Genomic DNA, 25,407 nt, shown 5'->3' on the forward strand with positions numbered 1-25,407 from the left:
AGCCAGGATGGTCTCGATCTCCTGACCTCGTGATCCACCCGTCTCGGCCTCCCAAAGTGCTGGGATTACAGGCTTGAGCCACCACGCCCGGCCAGTAGCATTCTTTATAATAGCCAAAAAGTAGAAACAACTGAAATGTCATCAACTGATGAATTGATATAAAAAAATGTGGTGTGTGTATGTGTGCGTGCATGTGTGTTAGAATATTATTCAGCCATAAGAAAGGAGTGAAGTATTGATACATGCTACAACATGGGTGAACCTTGAAAACATCATGCGAAGTGAAAGAAGCCCGACACAAAATGCCACATACTGTATTCCATTTTTATTTTTATTTATTTATTTATTTATTTTTTATTTTTTTTGAGACAGAGTCTCACTCTGTCACCAGGCTGGAGTGCAATGGTGCAATATCGGCTCACTGCAACCTCCGCCTCCTGAATTCCAGTGATTCCCCTGCCTCAGCCTCTCGAGTAGCTGGGACTACAGGCGTGCGCCACCATGCCCGGCTAATTTTTTGTATTTTACTAGAGATGGGGTTTCACCATATTTGTCAGGTAGATATCAATCTGACCTCGTGATCCCCCTGCCTCGACCTCCCAGAATGCTGGGATTACAGATGTGAGCCACCATGCCTGGCCCTGTATTCCATTTTTATGAAATGTCCAAAAACAGGCAAATTCATAGTGACAGCAGGAAGATTAGTAATTGCTAGGGGTGGGAGAGGAAGGAATGGTGAATGATTGCTGATGGGTTTTAGAGTGATTAAAATGTTCTGGAATTAAATAGTGGTGGTGATTATACCCCCTTTGTGAATACTGTATATGAAAAAACCACTGAAACTGGGTTTGGTGGTGTACACCTGTAATCCCAGCTACTTGGGAAGTTGAGATGGGAAAAATGCTTGAGCCCAGAAGTTTGAGAACAACCTGGGCAGCATAGCAACACCTCATCTCAAAAAAGAAAACAAAAACAAACACTGAATTGTATACTTCAAAAGGGTGAATTTTATGGTATGTGAATTCTGTCTCAGTTTTTTTACTGCGGGCAACACAATGTGAAACTGAAAGATAATGATTTCTTGAATGAGTTCGTTGTCCCAGGTGATTCCATAATTTTTTCTTTTTATTTTATTTGTCTTTTTTGGTATAGTTTGTAATAATTGATGAGTAATTCTAGGTAATGAGAAAACGATTCCTAGGAAGATGAAAAAGCGAAATGCTTCAAGAGGTAGGACAAATAAGAGCATCCATGCCTTTAATGTATTGCAAATCTATTAGTCCAGTGGACCAATCAATATGGGAATTACAAGATAAGATGAGTTTTATTCTGTTTTTGTTTTTTTAAGTAAAGTTCATCTTTGTTCTTTGAAAAAAATTTTAAGAAATAATAAACATCATGAAAGAGAAATCCTTCACAAACAACTCAGAAGCTAAACCTGATTGAACAGACCCTGATGGCACACTGAGGGTTAAGGAAGTAGCTAGCATCTGAGCCAAATCTTGAGAGACTGGTATCGTTAGGAAGTGAAGGTACAGATGGGGACAGGAGTGGCAGGACTTACGCATTCCAGGTTCAGTGACCTGGAATTGTTAGGATAGGCATCACATTTAACTTGACTAGATAACAATATCCTTATCTTTAACACAAAAGCTGATTGAGGGTTCCAGACGGTATCTAGTCTGAGCTCAGAAGTCGTAAAGTCTTTATTCTTGATGGAGGTTGTCTTCACAGTGTATGAACAGCTCAGCTAAGTACTGCTGAGGTCTTCTTTGTTTTGTGCTATTTTTCACAGAATGTCTTGCTTTTCTGATACAGGCTACTTACCAAAAGCTGCTACCTCTGTACTTCCCAAGGTCGTTAAAAGAGGAGAATCGATCATTGCCGTACCTACCTGCAGATATTGGAAATGCAGAAGGGGAGCCTGTGGTGCCTGAACGACAGATTAGAATAAGCGAGAAACCTGGTGCTCCAGAAGGTGAGCTCTAGAGCTCTTTTTAAATCTCCCTCTTAAGGAGCAAAAATAAGGCACCAATCACCAAAGAAGTAAGAAATTCAGCTTGACTTTTGGAAAACTCTCTGTTACCATGACACTACTATCAAGACCAGTGTAGAAGTTTTCGAGTTCTATTCTTGAAATTACAAATAAAATTATAGATAGATAGATATATGTCAAGTCTGTGTTAGACAGTGGGGATTAAGAGGTGGCTATAACAACATTCTAACCCTGATGGAGGTTATAGTTTCATGCAGGACACTATTGAGATAGTAAAGTATGTTATTGTCTAACATTTTGAACAGCTTTCAGTATCCTCTAAAAATCATACTTAACATTAAGTACTAAGACGAGAATATTATAACCATTCATTTTGTTTCTTCGGGTTATGTACTGTCGTAGGTTGGAGCAGTGGGTAGAATGTGTTAGGATGGGGACCTTCTGAATCTACTCTGCGTGACATCTTGTAGTGATGTTCATGTGTACATGTTTAAGGTCTTAAGTCCCGTCTGTGGAGATATGCCTCACATGCTTCAGTGCTGGGACTGAATCTTGTAATCCAGCAGTTTAGGGAATTACTGTGAAATTCGTAGGGTGAATATTTCTTTTAAAAATGAGCACCAAGCCAAAATCGGTAGGAAGCGACTCAAGATTTTATCCCAAGTACATAGACTTTCATCAAGTGGAGGGAATTATAAGTGGTCTAGCATCAGAAAACGTGAAATGTCTGGAAACCAAGCTTTGCTGAAGGGGTACCCATGCAATTTGGGTGAGCCTCCAGTATAGTATATCCTTGAAATAATGCAAAGAGTTGTTTTGAAATCCTCATGCCTATGACTACCATAAAATTTTTCTTTCATAAAATGCATTTAGTGTGATAATGAGTGGTGAACACAAAAACCACTTTGAGTGCTGGGCAGTAGATAAGACTCATTGATTTACTAAAAGATTCTCTTCTATCCACCATTCCCAGAGTGTTTGATTTTGCATTCATATCTCAGAAAATACTTTTTGTGATAGATGTACGCCTTAGCATTCTTAAATATTTTCAAGTAGAATGTTAAATCTGTTAAAATATGTATAACCAAGCTTTACTTGAGGGGTGTTTTTAATGAAAGCAGGCCCTTCCAATCTATTGGCCTGTCAGTTTGAGGAGCAGTGAAGTAGATGTGGGGAAACTCCAGCTGATTGTCCACCAGTTTGGAATTCAAGTGCTGGCATTGCCTTGGGAATTTCCCCCATGGTACAAGGTTTGTTTTGTTTTGTTTTGTTTTTGGGTAACAGATCTACCAAGGCAGTGAATACCACACTAAGAGATACTCTGTTCCTAAGAGACTGATTTCTACTCATCCAACTCACAGTGGTTGTGTGGACAGATTAGAAAGTTAATTTATTAATTTGTAGTGAGAACTGTAACTCTTGTAGATCAAAATAACTAGGTTTGTATGACAGTGTAGAAAACCAGGATGCTACATTATAACTGAAATATTTCTTAAGGAATGTAGATCATACTCTGTGATCCTGGTACATCCATCTTGGAATGTTACCTGACAGAACAGCTGAGGTTTATGCAGTCAAATTCTTCCTCTTTCAACAGTGCTGTATAAACCTTCCTAAATGCTTGTTTTTTATACTTCTTTTTTGTCAGATGCTGTGCAATGAGCCATCGTTAAACCCAGATGCAGTCTAATTACTTCTGTCTTTTTGTGTGTGATTACATTCTACTCTTTTCTTCCTAGGGTTACACCCAGGTCACCCTGATTGGATTTCACATATTACTAAACCTTTAATGGACAGGCAGTTTCTTTCATTATTTCAGTTTTACAGATGCCTAAATCTGATCACAGTTTCATTCTCAAAAATAACCTTGACCCCAGTTTTTTGAGTTACCTCACTGTCATCCTTACTACAGCATTCACAATCTGTTTCATTTACTATCTAGTTTTAGCATAAGCTCTCTATTGATAGTAGCATTTTTGTTACAGATAACCAAGAAGAGGAGGATGAAGGCTTGGGAGTTGATCTCTCTTTCATTGGCTCTCACGCTTTTGCTCGAATGGAAGGAGATATTGACAAGCAAAGAAAACTGATCCTTCAGGGGCAATTATCAGAGGCAGCTCTGCAGAAGCAGCATCAAAGAAAGTAAGACAACTCTTCAGGACTGTTAGATACATAAGGACATCAGAAGCAGGAAAGGGACTTTACATCTGATACGTGAGCTACGTGTATACATAATGCATTCCAATGTATTTTTCGTGACCATCAGTAAGGAAGATGTCGTCCTCACTTCGGAGGCACAAAAACTCAAAGTTAAGAAAGTTATCAGTGGCCACAGTTAATATGTGGTGAAACCAGTGTTCAGATACATGTCTGATTTCAGAGCTCCTACCCTGTCTACTATAATCATAGTGCCTCCATAATATAGGTTTATATTCTAAAAGGAGAAATTAGGAAAAGGGAAAGGCGGTTATAAAGCTTTTATTTAGCTCTACTATGTTTATAATTAAAGCATAATCTATAGTTTAATTAAATTTAAAGGAGCTTTATTTCTCCCTGACTTATCCCAAGGACCTTATAAGACATCCAAACCATTCCGTTTCTTTCATATGTCTTCTAAAGCAATTTTGAATAAATCCTTTTAAAAACATAGAAGCAGCTTTATACTTTTGGGTAAGCTTTCCTAAAGATCCAGTCTTTGTAAAGCTAGCTGCTTTTAAAAAAAGTCTAAAGAAAATTTTAAAAAAATAAACTATAAATGTCTACTATCTGTTACCTTATAGGGTTGATTGAGGGTTCGCACCTCATAGGGTTTTTGTGAGTATTAAATGAGGTAATGTAATGAGCTTTAGCACAGAACCTGGTACTTGTCAGGCTCTTAAAATTGTTCACTGTTATACTGAGCAAATCATGGCTTGTTTTATCTTTGAGCTTTGGTACTTGCCATTCCTTTTGAATGGGCTACTCTCATCCTTCAATTTCTATCCAGATTTCAAAAGCAATTGCCTCTGGAGACCTACCTCCCAAGTCTGGAATAGATGCCACCTCCTGTATGTTTTTTTCATACCCTGTTCTCACCCAAAGCATAGCATAGTATTTTTCACGCTGTATTGTAATGATGTCTCCATGCTCTCTGTCTCCACTGATAAAGTGGAAGTTGGACTACATGATCTCTCGAGTCCCTTACAGAATTAGTATTTTGTGTCTCCTCAATCCCAGGTCTTCCTTTATTCTGATTTTAATTTAAAAAACAAAAGCATATGAGCCACTAGGGGGCACCAAGGAACAGCTTTTCCAAGTGAGGTAGTCACAGTCAAATGATACTTTCAGTGGTTTCTAAACTTGGCCATATGTTTAAGATTCATCTGGTGGACATTTTTCATTAAATGCTGTGCCTGGTCTCCTCACATTACTGGGATCTGGGACTTCTTTAGTGTCGAGTCTCCTTTGCACTCCAAAATTGTTGAAGACCCCAGAGAGCTTTTGTTTTTATGGGTTATATCTTTCAATATTTATCACATGAGAAATTATTTATTTATTTTAAAATAACTGTTTTTTAATTTAATGAGAAAGATAGTGGTTTTTTTTTTTAAGTCTTGCAAATTGTTTAATGTTTGACTTAATCAAAGACAGCCGGATTCTTATGTCAGCATTCAAACTGCTGCAGTAAGTTGTTTTGACTAATGTATGTGAAGAAAACCTAACCTCACTGAGATTATAATTGGAAAATAGAGGAGTATTTTAACAGCCTTTTAAAATAATTGGGATATTCTTTGATACTGTACCAGAATTTGATAAATAGTAGTGTTTTAAAATGTAGTTGTAATGCAGAATCTCAAACTGTATCCATGAATTTTTGAATTCTATTATATTAAAATGTGTTGTTCTGTACTTGGAACAGATTTCATAATAGGAATGTATAGCATGGCTTTATAACATGATACGTTAGCTTTTTGGAAAGTATCCATTCATTGAATTATTCAGAGCTCCAAATATTGACACATTTCATTACACAGTATCAAAAAATTATATTTGTTAGTATCAATTGTACAGTATCGCCAATCTCATCAGAAAAGTATTTAATGTTAGGAACTGCCAAGCTTCTGATAACAATAAAAATGTTTCAAATATATATATATTTAAAGCTCAAGTTTTATCATTGGCAACAAATACTGTTGGTTATTTTTCTTGAAATGTCAGGGTCACTTTATTCATTTTTGGGAAAACACCTGCCAAATATTCATGTTGAATAACTATAGTTTGCCAGTCATTCTTTGAAGTAAAAATGGTGCTGCATGAAAAAAAGCAACTAGTCCAGCTCACAACTCAATCACATAGCGACTTTCTTCAAGGCAGCCTCACACTTCAATATGCAAAAGTGCTTTATGTGTTCTTCCCATTTTGTCTTGCATTAATTTAAAAAGATGAGGTCTCAAGGACTGATTTAATAAAATTAATAATCATTACTTCTCCATCGAAGACATTCTTAAATGCAGCTGGCCTTTTTTGTTTATTGGTGCCACTGCCTTGATTTGTGGTAAGGCTATTACCAGCTGTTTTTACCCATCAGTTGCTTTTGCACTATCAGTGTAAATGTCCATGCAGTGAAAAACGCAAACAATGTTATTGCAAAATTAGTTTTGATCTTACAACCTCCTAAAGGCACGTCAGGATCTCTTTAGGAGTCTACAGACTACACTTTGAGAATCACTGGTCTGTGATCTCTCACCAATACTTTATAGTTAGAAGGAATTTTGGTGATCATTTGTTAATAGTTTTCCAAAATGAGGTCCACAGTCTATCAGCATTAGAATCACTAAGAGTGCTTGTTAAAAATCTGTGCCCCACACCAAACTTCCTATATCAAACTTCCTGTCCTCCATGGAAAGGACTCAGAAATCTTCTTTCTAAAGTTTCTTAGATGATCCTTTTGGGCCCTAAATCACTGACCTAGTGTGACTCCATTATGTTACATGAAGTAAATTGATCCTATGGAGTGGCTTGCCCACAGTTACAGCTACTTAAGGAAGATCCTTCAACGTAGCCCCTGTAGCATATCTCCCTTCTCTACTCACCTTCAACCCACTTACACAAGCCAATGTCAGAGGAGTTGGAAAAGGACTAGAGACTTTTTATATTCACATACAAAGAACCACATAATTATCACCTTTCTGAAATCAGTCAACCTGTTCTCTTCTGTCCATTTTCTCTTTCTCTCTCTCCCTCTCTCTCTCTCTCTCGCTCACACACACACACAAATACACACAAACTTACTACATACCTAACTCATTTTTCCATGAAATGGTACGGATATCTGGAATTTTTAAGTTTGTCTTTGGACTGGTTGCTGGTTTTGTTGTTGTTGTTGTTGTTGTTTTTCTAAGTGAGTTGATTAGTTTTACTTAGTAACTTAGTTTAAGCCAGTATTAAAATAAATTTATATTCACTGATTCCACACTTTCTGGAAAGGAGTCCTATAGCATGTAAAGCATTATCCTTTGTATTGGTAGAGGACCTTGATCTTGAGAGTCACATTTGTAACACAGTTGACTTTTTCCATTTTGTTTAGGAAACAGTGAACACCTATTCTACAAGAAAATATTCTAGTTGCAAGTACACAGAGATAAAGTACTCCCCATCTTCTGGAAGTCCATGAATGAGCCACACTACCTTGAGATGTCAGAGGTATTGAGACAGAAGTTCAGAACTGCAGTCAGGTTGTGTGTGTGAAGTCAACACATAGTTGCAGGCTTGGAGAAGAGCATAACCTATGGCTCCCAAAGCTATTTGCTTGAGTAAGGAGCTATATCTGACCAAAAGATTTTTCTGATTTCCCATTTATGTGCCCGGTGTCTGTGATGATTGAAAATGAGGTCTTCTCTTGTATCTATAAAGCAGACTACTTCAGAGTGATGTTAAAAACTTTAGAAAAGTAAACTTAATGGAGTTTATTTGAGCAAAGTAGTATTCATGAATCAGACAGCACTCAAAACCAGAAGCAGTTCAGAGAACTTCACTATAGCAGCATGAGCAGCAGACTTTTATAGACTGATGGCAGAAGCAAAGTAAAGAAATTACTTGATTGGCTACAGCTAGGCATTTGCTTTATTTGGGTATGATCCAGCTAGTTTGCCATTTGTGATTGGCTGAAACTCAGTTTAGTTGCTTTTTGTTTGTTTGTTTCTAAAATTAATCAGTTACAAGGGATTCTTCTAAGTTAAGTTGTGATATGGTTATGTAAGGGTTCCTGGTACAGAAACTACCCTAAGCTAATTGGCCTCTTGCTATTTTGTTTTAACAGTGATAACCAGTTCTCAAAAGTATGGTCCAGGGAGGAACCTGATACTCTGTTTTCTTCTCAAAAGTGTGATCCAGGGAACCTGATATACTGTTTTTATAATGTGGCCAGGCATGGTGGCTCATGCCTGTAATTCCAGCACATTGGGAGGCCAAGGAGGTTAGATTGCTTGAGTCCAGTTCATGAAACCCTGTCTCTTAAGAAAAAAAAAAAAATGGCCAGACATGGTGGCGCATGCCTCTGTTCCCAACTATGCAGAAGGCTGAGGAGCCTAGGAGGTGGTGGAGGTTTCAGTGAGCTGTGATCACACCACTGTATTCCTGCTGGGATGAAAGAGAGACCCTGTCTCAAAAAAAAAAGAAGAAAAGAAAAAAATCATAACATTACTGAGACTTATTTTTCTTTTTCATTCACATTCTCTCACAGTGTTCAATGGAGTTTTCTGGAGGCCACTCAGTATGTGATGTTGCAGTAATTTAAATGCAGACGCACATATGAGAATCTAGCAGAAATTAAAGAGATTTGCAAGTTAAAAAATACAACTCTTTTCTCTAAATACAACTTTTTAAAAAAAGTTGTGTTCACAAAATAGGTTTTTCATTGTTTATTTTTAAAATTTCTCTTTTTGTTTCTAATGTGAGAACTGGTAGATATAAATGACACAAACAAAAGATGTTTAAGGTCGTCAATAATTTATAAAAACATAAAAATGTCTGTGTTTTATATGGATATATTTTGGTCCTGAGACCAAAAAGTTTTTGATGGCTGTTTGTTGAGGAGTTTATGATGTAACTAAGCTATAAGTCATCTGTTTGCATGCTCAGCCGTATTTGAGGTTGTAGGTTGTAGTTTTAAAAATTTCTTTCTCTTGATATCTCTGAATCAGGCTTTTATTTTCACATATTGAGTCTGGCTTCTGTTGATTATGTTAATTACTTAGGTTGAACAAATGTAAAAATAAGTAGGTTTTTAGTTAGGAAATATCTTTTCAAAAGCCTTCAGTTCTTCCATCAGTAACGAAACTAAAGGTCACATGGATTGGCAATAGTTTTATGTCACTCCTTTCGTAGCACTGCCTTGCCACCTCAGTATCTCTTCAAAATAATTGTTTTTAACATGGGAAAAATTAGACGTGTTTTCTAATCCAGGTCTGCCATCCAGTTGTGATTCTGATTTGGGTGTATCATAAGGTAGACATTAGTTTACTTACCAAAATTAGGAAGCAACCTAGATATTCTTTTTCAAAAATACTGCTTTTGAAACTCTTCACATTATTTTACAGGAATATTTTATTTCCTTTTTTATTAGTATTACTTGACTGGCTTAAGATTCAGTTGCCTGTGACCCTTATGTCATTTTTCTCAACAAAATCATTATCTTCTTCATTATTAAATACTTAATAGGCTTTTACTAATGTGCCAAATGTTGTGCTGGATACTACTAGTAATAAAGTGACAAGCAAGATAGATATAGCACCCTCCTGCATGGAGCTTACGGTCTTGCAGAGGAGAAAAATGTTAAACTAATTAGTTATATGAATAATTGTTTAAATTACTGTACAGGGTCAATAAGAGCATACAACAAGGATCTTAACTAAATCTAGGATGGGTCAGTTGTATAAGGTCTGGGAAAGCCTGTGTTAATTCCAAAGACAGAATTTTTCCTGGGCTATGATTTTACACAGATGGGTTGGTTATTAGTCTTTTAAGAATGATATAGTTTAAAATTTTTTTGTCATTCAGCTGTTGGCTGTACAGGTGGATGGTAATTTATTAACTGGAAAATAATTGGCTTATATTAGCTTTGTGAGAACAGTGTCCAACCTCAGTTGGTTGCAACCCATTGAGAAACTAATTAGTATTTCTGCCTTTAGAGCACTCTAGTGGCTACTTTTTTCTGCCATTTTGACATATTTTGTATTCCTGTTTATCCATGATTATTATGTTTACCCATAAAATAATAGAATTTTGTGTATTTGGAATAAGAAAATATTCTATATAGGATATTTGGGAAATATCCTGTAGGAAACGCAGAAACTATTTTGAGTTCATATTTTCCTTTTAGCTTTGTTTTGATTTTTGGATTGGAACAAAAGATTCCATGTCTTTATTTAAACAAAACAAAACACTATAGCAAAAAGTGAGGTGCTGTTTATAAGAAATGTAATAGAAAACATGAAATATTCTTTGAATAATGAAGTTTAGAAAAAAAGGAGGGTACTGTCCATTGAGTGAGAAGAGTAACAATCTTTTGCTTTTACTCTTCCCAACTGTTGATTTCTTTAAAATTATGACTAAATAATCAGACTTACACAACCTATAGTGGGAATGGCAGAGACTTAATTAGAATAAAGAAGAAACCTGATGAAGATTGCAATCATGAGTTGTTGCATGGTCCTTAGAAACCAGAACAGGACCAGTGTCTCAGCAGTGATTCTAACCTTTTAAAAATCATGACCCCTTTAAGAATCTGATGTAAACTATGAACTTCTCCCCATAAATATGTTCATAGAGATTTTGTCAACTAAAATCTATCTTTAGATCTCAAGTTGTTAATCATGAATCAAGGGTTAAAACATTTTAGAGTTTATACTATTTCTGTGTTCACACTATGGACAAATCCCAAACTTTAGATGATTAAGGACTTAAATATTTAAAAATTTTGAAACCTGTGGAAGAAGTTAAGTTAGTATCCTTCAACCCTTAGAGAAAGGGAAGATTTTTTTAAGCACATGAAAAGCATTGACTACCAAAGAAAAAATAATTTTGACTATATTAAAATTAAGAACTTTAGAAAGTAGAGCCAAGCTTAAACAAAGTGAAAAGCAAGTTACAGAATGGGGGCAGATACTCACAAAACACACAACAAATGATTAGCATCAAGAATGTGTAAAGAACTACCACTTGGTGAGAAACAATCAAATAACCCAATAAAAAATGGAAAAATGATAGGAACAGGCATCTCATAGAAAGAATCAAGTCAACATGACCAGAATCTCAGCCTCGTTATTGACTGGAGAAATGCTTTACCATTTCTAACCTGTCCAACTGGAAAACACTAAAACATCTAACAGTAGCAAGTGTTGGCGAGGACAGAGATTTACAGAATCTCATATGCTGCTAATAGAAGTATAATTTGGTGCAATGCTTTGGAAAAGAGGTTTGTCCTTATCTCCTAAAATTAAACATTCGTTGTAACCTAGCACTTTCACTCATTGGTATCTACTCAAGATAAATCATACACATGTATACCAGGAGACACGCAAAATAAGTTGATCGTAGCCATCTTCACAATAGCAAAACCCTGGAAACGGCCCAAGTGCCCATCAGTGAGAGAGTGAATGAAAAACATCTATAGTTTTTGTCTAGTATGAATACATGATACATACAAATTAAGTATGCCATATCCAAAATTCTTGGGACCAGAAGTATTTCAGATTTCTGATTTGTTTGGATTTTGAAATATTTGTATTATACTTAGCTGTTGAACATCCCAAATCCCCAAAATCTGAAATGTTCCATTGAGCATTCATTTTTTTTAATTGTCATGTTGGCACTCAGAAAGTTTTGGATTTTGGAGAATTTCAGATTTTGTGTTTTTGGATTTGGGATGTTAAACCTGTAGTTGTCCAAATCAGTCAACAACATTGAAATCCAATGATATGGATGAATGTTAGCAATATGATAAGTCAAAAACATAAGACCCAAGAGATTATATACAGTATGATAAGCTTTTTTAACTAGTTAAAAACAAACAAAAAATGTCTTACATTGACTACATGTAGTTGAATTTAAAACGATATAAAAAGGAAAGCAATAAGTGATTAACCTGGAATTCCAGATAACGGTGGGAAGTAGCACATGATTGGATGAAGGTTATTGTGAAAGTGCTAATTTTTGTTACAGTGGTAAATTTTAGGGTGCTTATTACTTCATTAAAGATGAATAATTATATAACTAGTCTTCTAAGTGGACCATGCATATACCAGCTATGCGAGTGTTATCAATTAAGGATGATGTATTCCATTTTGTACACCTGAGTTCCAGTTTGAAAAAATTTTTTTTCAGAGTTCATTGAATATAGATAAATAGAGATAGAGATAGAGAGATATAGAGATTGAGTGTCAGTAACTACCCTAGGGATTGGCTGGAAATACAGAGACAAATATGACATATTCTCTATCTGATGGTCTAATGTAATAGAAATAGCCATTCCAATAAGTGTGTAAAGTCTTGCACTGAACATGGTAGAAGTCTTTGGGGATACCAAGAAGGGAGCATTTGTTTCTACAACATATCTAGAATTTGCCTCCACTCTACACCTTCTCATCCCACCTCCTACCTCACCACCAGTCCCCTTCTCAGCATACATATTTGATTGATGGAGTATTTAGACTTCTGGTTACGGTGTCTTGTTCTTATTACAAAGTGAGTTTCCTTTGTACTGTAATATGTCTGTCTCACATATGCAACTTTAAACTCAAGAGCCTTTTTTTATTCATCTCAGGCCCCAAAATATCTTGCATAATACTCATGTTTATTGTTTCATTTAGGAAAGAATTTAGTACCTACTATGATGCAAACACTGCATTTATTCAATAAATCTTTGAAAAATGAGCCAATGGATACATGAACAGAGTATAGAAGTTAATGGGTATTAATTGAATTCCTGTTTTATGCTTTGTGCTAGGACCTGTGGTGCCCATAGGATGTAATATATATTTTGCTGTTTAGTCTCATTATAAACAATTGGAAAGTATATAATAGAATGATTTTTAAAAACATGATAAACTCTATACTTTTATTCTTCACTCCCACATTTTTGATGTCATAATTTACATTTTTATATTATTTTTGTCTCTTAACAAATTATTGTTGCTATTATTTTTAATAGTTTTGTCTTTTAACCTTCATACTAATGATATAAGACAGTATGTTACGTGAAATAAGTCAAGCACAGGAAAACAAATACAGCATGATCTCACTTATATGTGGAACCTAAAAAAACTGAACTCAAAAACAGAGAATACAGTGGTTATCAGGTGTGCTGGTGGTATTGGGGTGGGATTGGGGAGATGTTGGTCAAAGAATACAAAATTTCAGTTAGACAAGAGGAATAAGAGATTTATTATACAATATGGTGACTGTAGTTAATAAGAATGTGTTATATACCCAAAAATTGATAATAGAATACATTTCAACTATTCTCACCAAAAAAAATGATAAATATGTGAGGCAATGGATGTGTTAATTAGCTTAATTCAGCCATTTTACAATGTATCCATATATCAAACATTATGTACATTATTTGTCAAAGAAAATTTTTTAAGTAAAATAAAATTTTGATTTAGTGTAAATGGGAAATGATGGTGTGAAAATAGGGAATAGTGCATATGATTTAGGGAGAACTACAATAAACATAGGCATTTTCTTGACTTTGAAATTATACTTTGAAACAAAATGAAAAGCTACTGTCTTTGACTTTTCAATTTGCATAGATTGGTAAATCACAAGTTTGAGAAGGCAGTCTATAGAAGTAATGCAGTACCACTATGTTTTTCATAAGCAGTAACAGTATCTGTGTAACTAACAGGCATGTCACTTGTTGATTTCAGTCTGTATGTGATAGACTTCCCATTAAATATTTTTAGTTGTGCAATTGTACTTTATAGCTGAAAGGTGTCCCTCCCATATGAACACCATTTTGCAGGTGAGGGAACTGAATTCCAGAAGGTAAATGACTTCAGTAAGTTTGCACCAAAAGCAGTAGGATTAGAAGCCACATCTCCCCTCTCTTGGTTAAGCTTTTTGATGTTGTTGTTACTGGATATTGCCATGTGTGATCTAGACACTTCAGAGTTTCTTTTCATACATTTAGGTGTCTTGAAAGCTTGTTCACCACCAAGTAAGTGGCACTTTTAATTTCAAGAAATTAGTATGATACAGTAGAAAAAGCACTGACCTTTCCGGAAATCTAGAGACCTGAGTGCAACTTCAAACTCAACTCTACCATTTAATAGGCTGGGAAGTCTGAGATGAACTTGACCATTAATCTTTTGCATGTCATTTCCCTCTGCAAGGTCTTTAATGTCTCTTCCAGCTTTAACATCCTCTTAGCCAAAGCCAAACTGCAGTCCATATGATTTGGTCTGTGGGATATCACTACAACTAGTTTGTTTAACTGATGATTAAATATGCCAGAACTTCCCAGATAAATTTACCCAACTCCTTTGTGATCCCACATAACATGTACAGCACTTTGCCTGAAAAGTGAACTTCTTGAGGGAGGCAACCATGTCCTTTCATGATAGCATTCTCAGTAACTATCATAGAGTAACCACTCGAATCCTTGTTGAGTGAGTGAGCATCTGTTTTGGAGCTCTGCCATTGGTTTAGAGTTTCTCTATGCATGTTTTTAGTAAAGGAAAACAATAGTATTTTAAAACAAGGTTAGTTTGGATACTTGGTATCTTAGCTATTTACCTGTACAATCTTCATTTAATCATAAGGATTTTTAAAATAATGAACACCTTCCTTTCTCAATAATTCATTTGTGTTTATTTTATCAATAACATGTAGTAGAGATTCTACATGGTTTAATGCTTTTTAACTCCTTCCCTATTATAATGAAATATATACTTGAAAATTTTTAGGGTCAGGGAAAGGTATCAAAAATTGGTCCCATTTGTAAATTTAATTTCCAAGGGTTTATTATAATGATTATATCATTTATTTCCCTAGTTATAATCGCTGGTTATGTCAAGCAAGATCTGAGGATCTGTCTGATATTGCTTCTCTAAAAGCCTTATACCAAACAGGTGAGCTTAAATATATGGTAACTTATTCTTTCACTGATTTAGAGCCCTACTAATCATGCTATTTGAAAATTCATTTTTCTCTGATTTCATTTATTGTATCTATGAACAAAATGGTTTTGTACTAATGAAGATAGTTTTGCCTGTCATCAAGATCTTAAAAATAACGTCCTAATCTATAAAATTTTCAACTTATAGTTCTGCATTAGCCAACTTTATTTCATGCTAGTGTCCCTTTTCTTTTAAAAAATGTGTCTGCTTTTAAAAGTACCATATACTTGCTACTACAAAATTCAAACCTTACATAAATATGTGATGGAGAGAGTGAAAGTTCCCAGATTCCCACTCTTTCTCCATTCTATTTCTTTTACAGACAGTACTTTTTAGTAATTTTCAGATTTGAGTGCTATTTAGTTTTTCCTGGATCACTAATGTTATTAAAAGTTGTAGTGAGCTTAAGCAAAAAGCTGTTGGGAGGCTGGGCATGGTGACTCATATCTGTAATTGCAGCACTTTGGGAGGTGGAGACAGGAGGATCATTTTAGACTAGGAATTCAATACCAGACTGGGCAACATAGCGAGACCCCCATCTCTACAAAAAAATGAAAAAATTAGCCAGGCGTGGTGGTGCATGCCTGTAGTCCCAGCTGCTTTGGAGGCTGAGATGAGAGGATTGCTTGAGCCCAGGAGTTGGAGATAGAGGCTGCAGTAAACTATGATCACTCCACTGTACTCCAGCCTAGGGACAGAGCAAGATCCTATCTCTAGAAAATAATAAAACATTTTAAAAGATCTTTGGCTGTTCTTGATTTAAAATCTTTGAGAGGTCTTCTCTTAAAAGGGCAGTGATCAAAACCCTCATGAAGCTTTAAAAAAAAGATGTCATTGCAGAGTAGAAAAATTGGAAGATGAAATTTGAGCAACTTATACTTCCTTGTTTTCAATCTTTTAAATTCACGTAGAATATTTTATAAAGTCAGAGCCTAAGACAAATAATATTCTTGGAATGAAGTTTCTGGGTGCTGATTACATTTCCTGTTTATAGGTGTTGATAACTGTGGTCGAACAGTGATGGTGGTAGTTGGAAGAAACATTCCTGTAACATTAATAGATATGGACAAGGTAAGCCATAAAAAGGCTCTGTTTTACAAATAATGTTGATTGAAAAAATAAGTTGTATATGAATTTGGAATCAAGGCCTACAATATGAATCACGGCTGAATTGTGTATCACTGACAGAGGTGCAGACCTGGTTCTGTGAGTGGACCTGTATCATTTCAGTTCAATTAGGGGTTTGATTTTTCTCTGTCCAAGAAATAAAAATACTGGAATACCGTAATATGATCTCCAAAACCACTGCTGCTTTGTTTTGGGTATGATGTAACTAGTAAGTGGTTGGAATCATTCTGTATTATAATTGTGTAATCAATTTCTTTTTTGAAAAAAGAAAAATTAATTTCTGAGTATCTATTAGAAGAGAAAAAAACAGAAATGTAGTTTACCCACGATAGCGTCATTCTGTAATCCCTTCATTTGGAGGCAAAGAACAATAATAGATGATTCATAAAAGAAAAATGGAACTGGTAGATAAAAATAAGAAAATATTCAGCGTGATTAGTAGTCCAAAAAAGGTGAATTAAAATGAGGTACCTTAACTCTTAATTAATTATTGTTATCAAAGATGAAACTTATATAAAAGTGATCACACCCATTGATCCATTAATTCCATTTCTGAAAACTTATACTAAGGAAATAGCCCAAAGTATGGAAGTAGCTATAGGCCCTGACATTATTCAAATCAGAATACTCATACAAGGGACAATTGAACCCACAAGATAAATATATAGAGAATCCTAGAATATCAGTTTTGTTAGGAACTGACTTCAAAGGATAATAACTTGAACTGATCAGTAATTATTAACCATAGTAAAAAAAATTGTATACTTAAAAATGCAGAATTACACAGAATTTCAGATAAACCAGTTGGACAAAAGCTGATAATTACTTCTGGCTAAGTCCTCAGACTCTCAGTCACTGTTGTTTGGGTAAAAAAACTGTGAAAGCACCGAACCTGGCATATTATTCGCAGGGTCATTTGTAGCAACAAGTTAAAACTTAAATTCCTCACAGATAATTACGGTGCATTCAAATAGGATATTCTGTGACTTATAAATTATGGTTATAGAGGCAAGTACTGTAGAGAAGTGTTTAGAATATAATTTAATAGGAGAAACAGTGATACATTAATTTGTATCTACATTGACCTTCATTGGGTTGTTTATTTGTTTGTTTTTAAGCACAAAAACAAGGAAAATATCTCAAGGAAAGGGATTTCATGGTTTGGGAGAGAATTTGTCTTTCACATTTTTTCATCATGTATAGTGATACAGTGATATGGGGTTATATAGTGAAGAAAACTTAAGAAGTTGAATTCAAAGCCAAAAAGGAGTATCCTAATTGTCCTGGGGTGGGGGTTGGAGAATGGACAGAAAGAGGATGAAGCAGCAATCTGGTAAGAGGAGAAAAAAGAATAATAAAAATACGCACACAGCCAGGTGTGGTAGCTCATGCCTATAATCCCAAAACTTTGGGAGGCTGAGGCAGGCAGATCGCTTGAGTCCAGGAGTTCGAGACTAGCCTGGGCACATGGCGAAATCCTATCTGTACGAAAAATACAAAAATTAGCTAGGCATGATGGGCAATGCTTGTAGTCCCAGCTACTTGGGAGACTGAGGCAGGAGGATCATTTGAGCCCAGGATGCAGAGGTTGCAAGATCTCCAAAACCAAGATCATGCCGTTGCATTCCAGCCCGGGTGACAGAGAGCAACCCTGTCTCGAACAAACAAACAACACACACACACGCGCGCGCGCAGGGAATAACTAAACTGATGAAAATTATACCATTAGTATGTTTCTATCTGTAATCATTTATGTTCTTAATAATCAGTGTGACATTCATTTTCATAATAATTTGATTAATACCACTAAAACCATAAATCCTTGCATTTGATTTTGGTGTGTACTTGCCTGGGGTTCTGGATATTCATGGTATATCATTTCCTGTAAAATATTGAAATAGATGATGATAATAATAATTGTTACTAAAGCAGGTAATGAATGGAAAGATACTGTGTTTTCTTAATGCCCTTCTGTCTGCTGGTAGCAGTTGGATCCTAGTCCATGTTAATCCAACCATGTTAATGTCAAGGACTCACCTGAAGAGGAATTGGAAAACTGTTTGTTTTATAGTAATCCCTCAGTTATTACCTCTTAGCTTTTTCTATGTGAGTGTTTACAGCTAAACCACTGGGTCATACTGGCCCTGCCTATATTTTATCTCTGTTTTGTTTTTAGTGTTTCCCTTAAATTCATCATTTTTGTAATGGAATATTTCTATAGCCGATCTGGGTCACATTAAATTTGAATCTTTCAGAGCTCTAGAAATGCTTCCCAACCTATTGCCATCTACTGATTCAACCTGCTCTCAACGTCCTCCTTAACATTGGCACTAAAGATCTAAAAATACTAGCTCTCAACATGAATCATGTGAGGCACCACTCATTATATCTTTCTATAGTAATTCTTGGTTATGTGCAGGCCATGAGTCTATTTCTGAGTATGGACTGCAAAGACTTTGAATTCAAGCAGAAACTTCAAAAATGATTAAAAGTATAGAAATTCTACTTCTAATGATTTTGATATCATTATCCTAGAGAGGGAAAACCTGACCGTTGATCCAAGAACTTTTTCCAGTATATGAAGAATTGTTTTAGAGGATAGAGACTGATTGTTCTCCTCTATCACTTAGAACAAGACAGAAAGGAATTGTACTGTAGCACTTATGAGAATTATTAAACACTGGAATGATTCACTTTCCTGGAGATCTTTTTAAAGAGAATGGATACTTATCACTCTGTCTTATCCATCTGTAATGACTAGGGCAGACAGTAGGTTAATTTTCTGTTTTGTTTTGTTTTTTTCTTGGCCTCTGTGAAATAGACTACTGTTCAAAATGATCTTCACCTTTATTCCCCCTTTTTTCTTTTAGGCTCTCTTATATTTCATTCATGTGATGGATCACATTGCTGTGAAGGAGTATGTATTAGTGTATTTTCACACACTGACCAGCGAATACAATCATCTGGATTCTGACTTCCTGAAGAAACTCTACGATGTTGTTGATGTCAAGTTAGTTATTTTTGCAAATTATGAAGGGGAAATAGTTTCTTTCTTTTCTAATATCAAGCAGTGGCAAACATTGCTTTGTATTCTGTGAAAGGATGTTTCATGTAAGAAAGACTTTTATCACACATAGATTAGATATTTCAATCATAGGAGACCCTCCCTAACTGAAACTTATTTTGCATTAAAGTAAATTCATATATAAACTTTTCATATTACCAATCTTTGTGTATAAAATAACAAAAATACTACCTTCTATTTATATGATGTATTATACTTATCAAAATACATTTATAAACATTATTTACTTTGATCCTTTAACCCAGGAGTTGGTTAGGAGAGATATTATCTGTGTTTGAAAAATGGAAGATACTGACATTCTGCAAGGTGAAACATGTGCCCAAAGTCTCACAACAGTAAATGCAGAATTTGGACTTGAACCCAGGTTACTGACTTGGAGCTAGAAAATTATTTTCATTAAAGCATATTTCCCTTGAAATGATAATGGCATTTTTTTTTTTTTTTTTTTTGGAGACAGAGTGTCACTCTGTCGCCCAGGCTGGAGTGCAGTGGCTGGATCTCAGCTCACTGCAAGCTCCGCCCCCCAGGGTTTACACCATTCTCCTGCCTCAGCCTCCGGAATAGCTAGGACTACAGGTGCCTGCCACCACGCCCGGCTAGTTTTTTGTATTTTTTTAGTAGAGACAGGATTTCACCACGTTAGCCCGGATAGTCTCGATCTCCTGATCTCGTGATCCACTCATCTCGGCCTAGCAAAGTGCTGGGATTACAGGCTTAAGGCACCACGCCTGGCCGAAAACGGAAATTTTACCAGAAAATATATGACACCCTACTGTAGCAAAGATGAAATGGAGTGTTTTACATTTTTTCTTATTAACATTTTTTCTGAATAAAAAGTGACACTCAACCCTCCTGTTAGCTGTTTTGTTATTTGTAGCATCACAATGTCTGTGTGGATTACATTGAGAAGCCCATTTTACAGTTAGGGTACAAAGAAGGCAAGTTACCGTAAATTTCCAGCTATCCTACTTCTCCCATTAAATCTCATCTTATTTAGGAATATTAAAGCTTTCATTACCCGATAGACACCTTTTTAGCTTTCTCTGAATGTGGGTTGTATATGTGAAAGGAAGCTTCACTCCACTGAAGTTCTGCTTCTACCACTAACCAGTTCTTTAACATGGAACAGGCCTCAACTGTGAAATAGTTTGTACTGTTTCTCTGAAGTCCTTTCCAATTAACCTCACATGACCTGATGTTGATTATTGAACTGTTGAAAAAAGTCTCAGGCACACGTAGAGAGGCCAGATGGAATAGTGGATAGGAGTATGATTCTGGAGCGGTATTGCCTGGCTTCAGTTCCCGGCTCTGCCACTTGATGGCTGGGTGACTTTGGGAGGGCTAAAATACCTGCAGTAATAGTACTGCGCTCATAGAATTGTTAGGAGAATTTAAGTAGAAGGCCTCTACAATTTCTGGGACACAGCAGATTCTGCTAATTGTTGTAATATGACCACTGAAACTTTTAGTTTAAATTTTTGCTCTAATTTTAAGTGATTTCGCTGCTGTTTAACTCTGATCCCAGAGATTCTAGCATCACATTAAAAAATGACACACAATAAATTTGTTAAATACAAATTTACTTAACTTTATCCTACCTATGGGTGGCTCTAGCTCAGCTGACAGAAGCACTTAATATCTCCTATAAAAGAGATACTTTAAAAAATGAAATGTTCTCTGGTTTGTTTTTGACTCTCACCTAAAATTCAATCTGTAAATTATAGCTGCCTTTTTTTTCCTCTGATTATGTTTATATACCTAGGCAAATAGTTAATAGTCTATGATAGTAATTGGTTTTAGGCATGAACTTATACTAATTTTTTTGTCATTTTATTTTTGGATCAGGTACAAGAGGAATTTGAAGGCTGTTTATTTTGTTCATCCCACATTTCGTTCAAAGGTACAGTATTTTTCTCTTTGGCTAAATCTAGAATTTATGTGTACTACATGCCCAGAGTATTAAGATGATAGCTCAGCAACTTAATTGTTGCTGTCACCATTGTGACTGCTAATTTCCTGGTTTCTAAGTGATCTTGAGTTGTAGTCCTGATGTTTTGGTTGTATGTGACTCCAGCGCCTTTGTGGGCAACCCTTATAAGCCGTTAGCCCATCAGTCCCTGCCTCTTTTCTTGCTCTTTGTTCATCTGGGCCTTGTTTATGCTGTTGTTAACAGAATACACTTACCTCCTCTGCCCATAGCTACCTCCTGCTTGACCTTCAGGTCTCAGCTCTACTTTCTATAGAAATCCTTCCCTGACCAATCCTGCAGCTAGTAGCTGTTCTTGCATTGTAACCCCTTTAGATTCTGTAGTCTTATATCATTGTTATGTTTTTATTTTAGTTGCATGTTTAATTTTCTTCCTTATACATGAGCCAGCAAGATCCATGAGGGCTAGAATATAGCAGTCTTGCTCACAGTTGTATTCCCACTACCTAAGCCTACATCTTGACTTCATCAAGACATCTAGTCTCTTGGTCTTTTTACTCTTTCTGAAAATATCATCTTGTCTTTATTTTCTTCTCTATCAAGCTAAAAACTGACATTTCATCACTTCATCCACTCTTGTCAGTCACCCTAAATTAACCTGGGACTTCTTACACTTTCATCACACCTGACCATCAAAACCTAAACTTGAAATAATCCATTGTACCGCTTTTTTCACTCATAGAAGTCATCAGTAAGGAGCTCTTTATCTTTACCTTCCCACTCCAAACCTACTTGCTAACTGTTCTTATCATTGCCCCCTTTTTCTCTGTCACAAAAATGTGTTCCATCTTAATGAACACATTTCATTAATGTCCTTAATGAAGGACAGTCCCTCTCCCTGTGCTGTGGATCCCACAGTAATGACATTAGCTTAAGTTTTCTGAGCACTTGCTATCTGCCCGTTCCTCCTGTGAATTATCTTGCCTAAGCTTTGCAGTATACCTGTGAAATAGTTAGCAGTAGTTGTCCCACTATACTGGTAAGAAAATTGATGCTTAGAGAGATTAAGGAACCAAGATAACCAACAGTTAGTAGCAAAGGCTAGATTTAAATCTAGGCATTTTTTCCCAGACCGTAAACTACAGAGTATATTTCCATTTCCTTAGGAAACTCGCTTCAACAGTTAGCGTCTTTCTCCTCTCCCGCTTTGCTGGATCCAAATTATCTATCAACTTTTAAAAATGCTAAGATCTATTTTTCTCTCCTCTACTTTACGACCAAAATTGTTTAGTATAATCTTTGTTCTATGCTCACCATCTCCATTTCTCATGTACCTTTTAAATGACTCCACTGTGGTTATCCTGCTGTGCCAGCTGAAGTTTTTCACACCAAAATCATTCATCATTTCTGGGTCACTAAATCTAATAGACACTTTTCTCTCTCTATGTTACCTGCATTCCCTGCAGCCTTAAGCACAGTTGATCACTTCTTCCTTGACACACTTTGTCTTGGCTTCTTTGAAATTTACCTTGCCTGGTTTCTCTCCTACTTCTAGCTGCTGCTTCTCAGTCTCATTTGCTGGCCTCTCTTTCTCTTCTCATCTCTTTTTAGAGACGGTCTCACTCTGTCACCCACACTGGAGTGCAGTGGTGTGATTATAGCTCTCTGTAACCTAGAACTCCTGGCGTCAAGGGATCCTCCCACATTGGCCTCCGGAGTAGCTAGGACTGCAGACATGCACCATCATGCCTGGCTAATTTTTTTTATTTTGTAGTTATAGAGTTGGGGTCTTGCTGTGTTGCCAAGGCTGGGCTCACACTTTTAGCCTCAAGTAATCCTCCCACCTTGGCCTCCCAAAGTGCTGGGATTACTGGCATGAGCCACTGCCCCTGGCTTCCTGCTTGCATCCTTTGAGTGTTAGTGTTTCTGTGTTTCTCCACCCTCATCTTTAATTCTATACCGTTTTTATTCCCATTTCTTCAGTGACCCTCCAAAATATATGCAATCTTCAGACATATATCTGAGGAGGCAATAAAGCCTAATGTTTAGAACTATGGTTTCAAGATTCAGATGATCTGGGTTCTAATCCCAGCTCTACCAGTTACCAATTTGTCATCTCAGGCAAGTAGTATAATTTCTCTATGCTTTAATTTTATCCCCTATAAAATGAGAATAATAATAGCGCCTATCTTTTAGGGTTATTGAAACATGAAATGAGTTAATACATGTAAAATACTTAAAACATTACCTGACATATAATAAGTGCTCAGTAAATGTAAGCTATCATCATCATTTTTATCATCATCATTATCCTTCTTAGGCTTTGACCTTGGTATTGAACTACTGATTAGATATCTCTACTTAGGTGTCTTACAGGACCCTGAAGTTCAACATTTTTAAACAGATCTCCTCATGTACTCCTCTTCCACCTATTCCCAAACTGCTGTTTGTGTTCTCTGTGTTAGTCCTGGGACTACTGCCTACCCAAGTGCCTAAGCCAGAAACCACAGAGCCTTTCTGGAGCACTTTCTCTACCTCATCTCCTAGCACATTGCATCAGTTCTGTGTGTTTACAATTGCTCAAATTTATGTCTGTATCTTTATTCCCACTGGCTCTACATTAGTTCATCCCACTGTCAGCTTTTACTTGAAATGACACAGCAGCCTCCTAATTTATTTTCATGTTGTCCTGCCTCCAATATTGCACTGCTCCAAGGGCCTTCAGGCATGCCTTATGAACAATTTTCTGATAATGTTATTATAAGAAGCCTGCACTATTTACTATAATGGTCCTTTTCAAAACAGTTTACTATTTCCTACATACATTATCTTCTTCTGTAAGTAAAATGGGGATAGCAACAATATCATTACCGGCCTCATAGGACTATTGTATAGTATGTTGATAAACATGGACTAATTTGTGATTGCTAATTTAGATAAACAGTAATTTTTAAGTTCAAGCCATTACTAGTTTATGTCAGTATTGTTTGGTATCAAGAATTTTTTATCCTTTTTTGGGGAACCAACCAATTTTGCAGACTAGCTTTTAGAGAGGGATTGCATGTTGTCAGGTGAAATGAACAAAGATGACATCACATCTACAAGGGATTCACTTTGATGGACTTCGAGAAAGAAACTCATGCCAAGCATCAGCTGAAAATACATAAGTCCCAAATATTGGCGCAAATTTTCTTTTCAGTCTCATTTGAAAAATTCACAGTGTGAGATTTGGAGATATTAACCATTTTCAGAAGACCGGAACACCAATTATTCTACCAAATAATGCAACGGTTTTGACTACAACCCACAGTAAGAAGCATGTAGTACAGCACTAACACACTGCACACATGGGAACTTATATACATGTAATGGAAACAAAAGCTTCATGAAACAAAGCTCATTCTTCTTATAGTCTCTAGTCAGTGTTATCCTTGTTTCTTCTTTTTAATGTTATTAATAATCAACTAAACTACTGATGATTGCACAACTCAAATTGCACTTTGAAAAACACTAGTTATTTTAAGATTTTGAAATATAGTTTTTATCTACTATAAATTTTCCAAATTGTGTTTATGTTTCTAACTATGGCAACTAGCTTAAATTATTTTTTCTCTTCTATTAATCAGGTGTCAACATGGTTTTTTACCACCTTTTCTGTCTCAGGACTGAAGGACAAAATCCACCATGTGGACAGCCTCCACCAGCTGTTTTCTGCCATATCACCAGAACAGATCGACTTTCCTCCTTTTGTCCTTGAATATGATGCCAGGGTAAGAAGTACCAGAAGTTCTCCCTCACCTGGTATGGTATATTAACTATTCTATAGAGCAGCACTTATGAGCACAACATCCTGTCATTACCGGATATTAATGTAAATTAGCGAATCTTAGTAAACTTGGTAATATCACTTAACATCCTTTCCCCATGATAACGTTAGGAAAAGGGTTTGTCCCAAGAGAGACATTTTCCCCATATAAACGTTTCAGTGGGAGATCTCTCTGCTGTGAATTCGGAACTAGTTTTCGTTTGTATTGTAAGTTTTCTACCATATTTAAAACAGATACCTCTACCTAATTTTCTTAAGATTGAATGGCTTTCCATCCACACAGAG

The 25,407-nt window shown here is 36.0% G+C and overlaps 1 protein-coding gene across 1 annotated transcript in view; it reads left to right on the plus strand.

Annotated features, from left to right (window-relative positions):
* The window catches only part of GDAP2 (ganglioside induced differentiation associated protein 2), a 66,591-nt gene that overhangs the window by 26,748 nt on the left and 14,436 nt on the right, over positions 1–25,407 (plus strand). The window contains exons 7-13 of the mRNA XM_011933063.1: positions 1,819–1,978; positions 3,982–4,138; positions 15,032–15,108; positions 16,151–16,227; positions 19,155–19,294; positions 21,215–21,269; positions 24,923–25,066. Coding sequence (XP_011788453.1) covers positions 1,819–1,978; positions 3,982–4,138; positions 15,032–15,108; positions 16,151–16,227; positions 19,155–19,294; positions 21,215–21,269; positions 24,923–25,066 — 810 coding nt within the window. The remainder of the gene's footprint in view (positions 1–1,818; positions 1,979–3,981; positions 4,139–15,031; positions 15,109–16,150; positions 16,228–19,154; positions 19,295–21,214; positions 21,270–24,922; positions 25,067–25,407) is intronic.

Source organism: Colobus angolensis, unplaced genomic scaffold (assembly GCF_000951035.1).
Source record: "Colobus angolensis palliatus isolate OR3802 unplaced genomic scaffold, Cang.pa_1.0 Scaffold124, whole genome shotgun sequence".
Taxonomy (NCBI): domain Eukaryota; kingdom Metazoa; phylum Chordata; class Mammalia; order Primates; family Cercopithecidae; genus Colobus; species Colobus angolensis.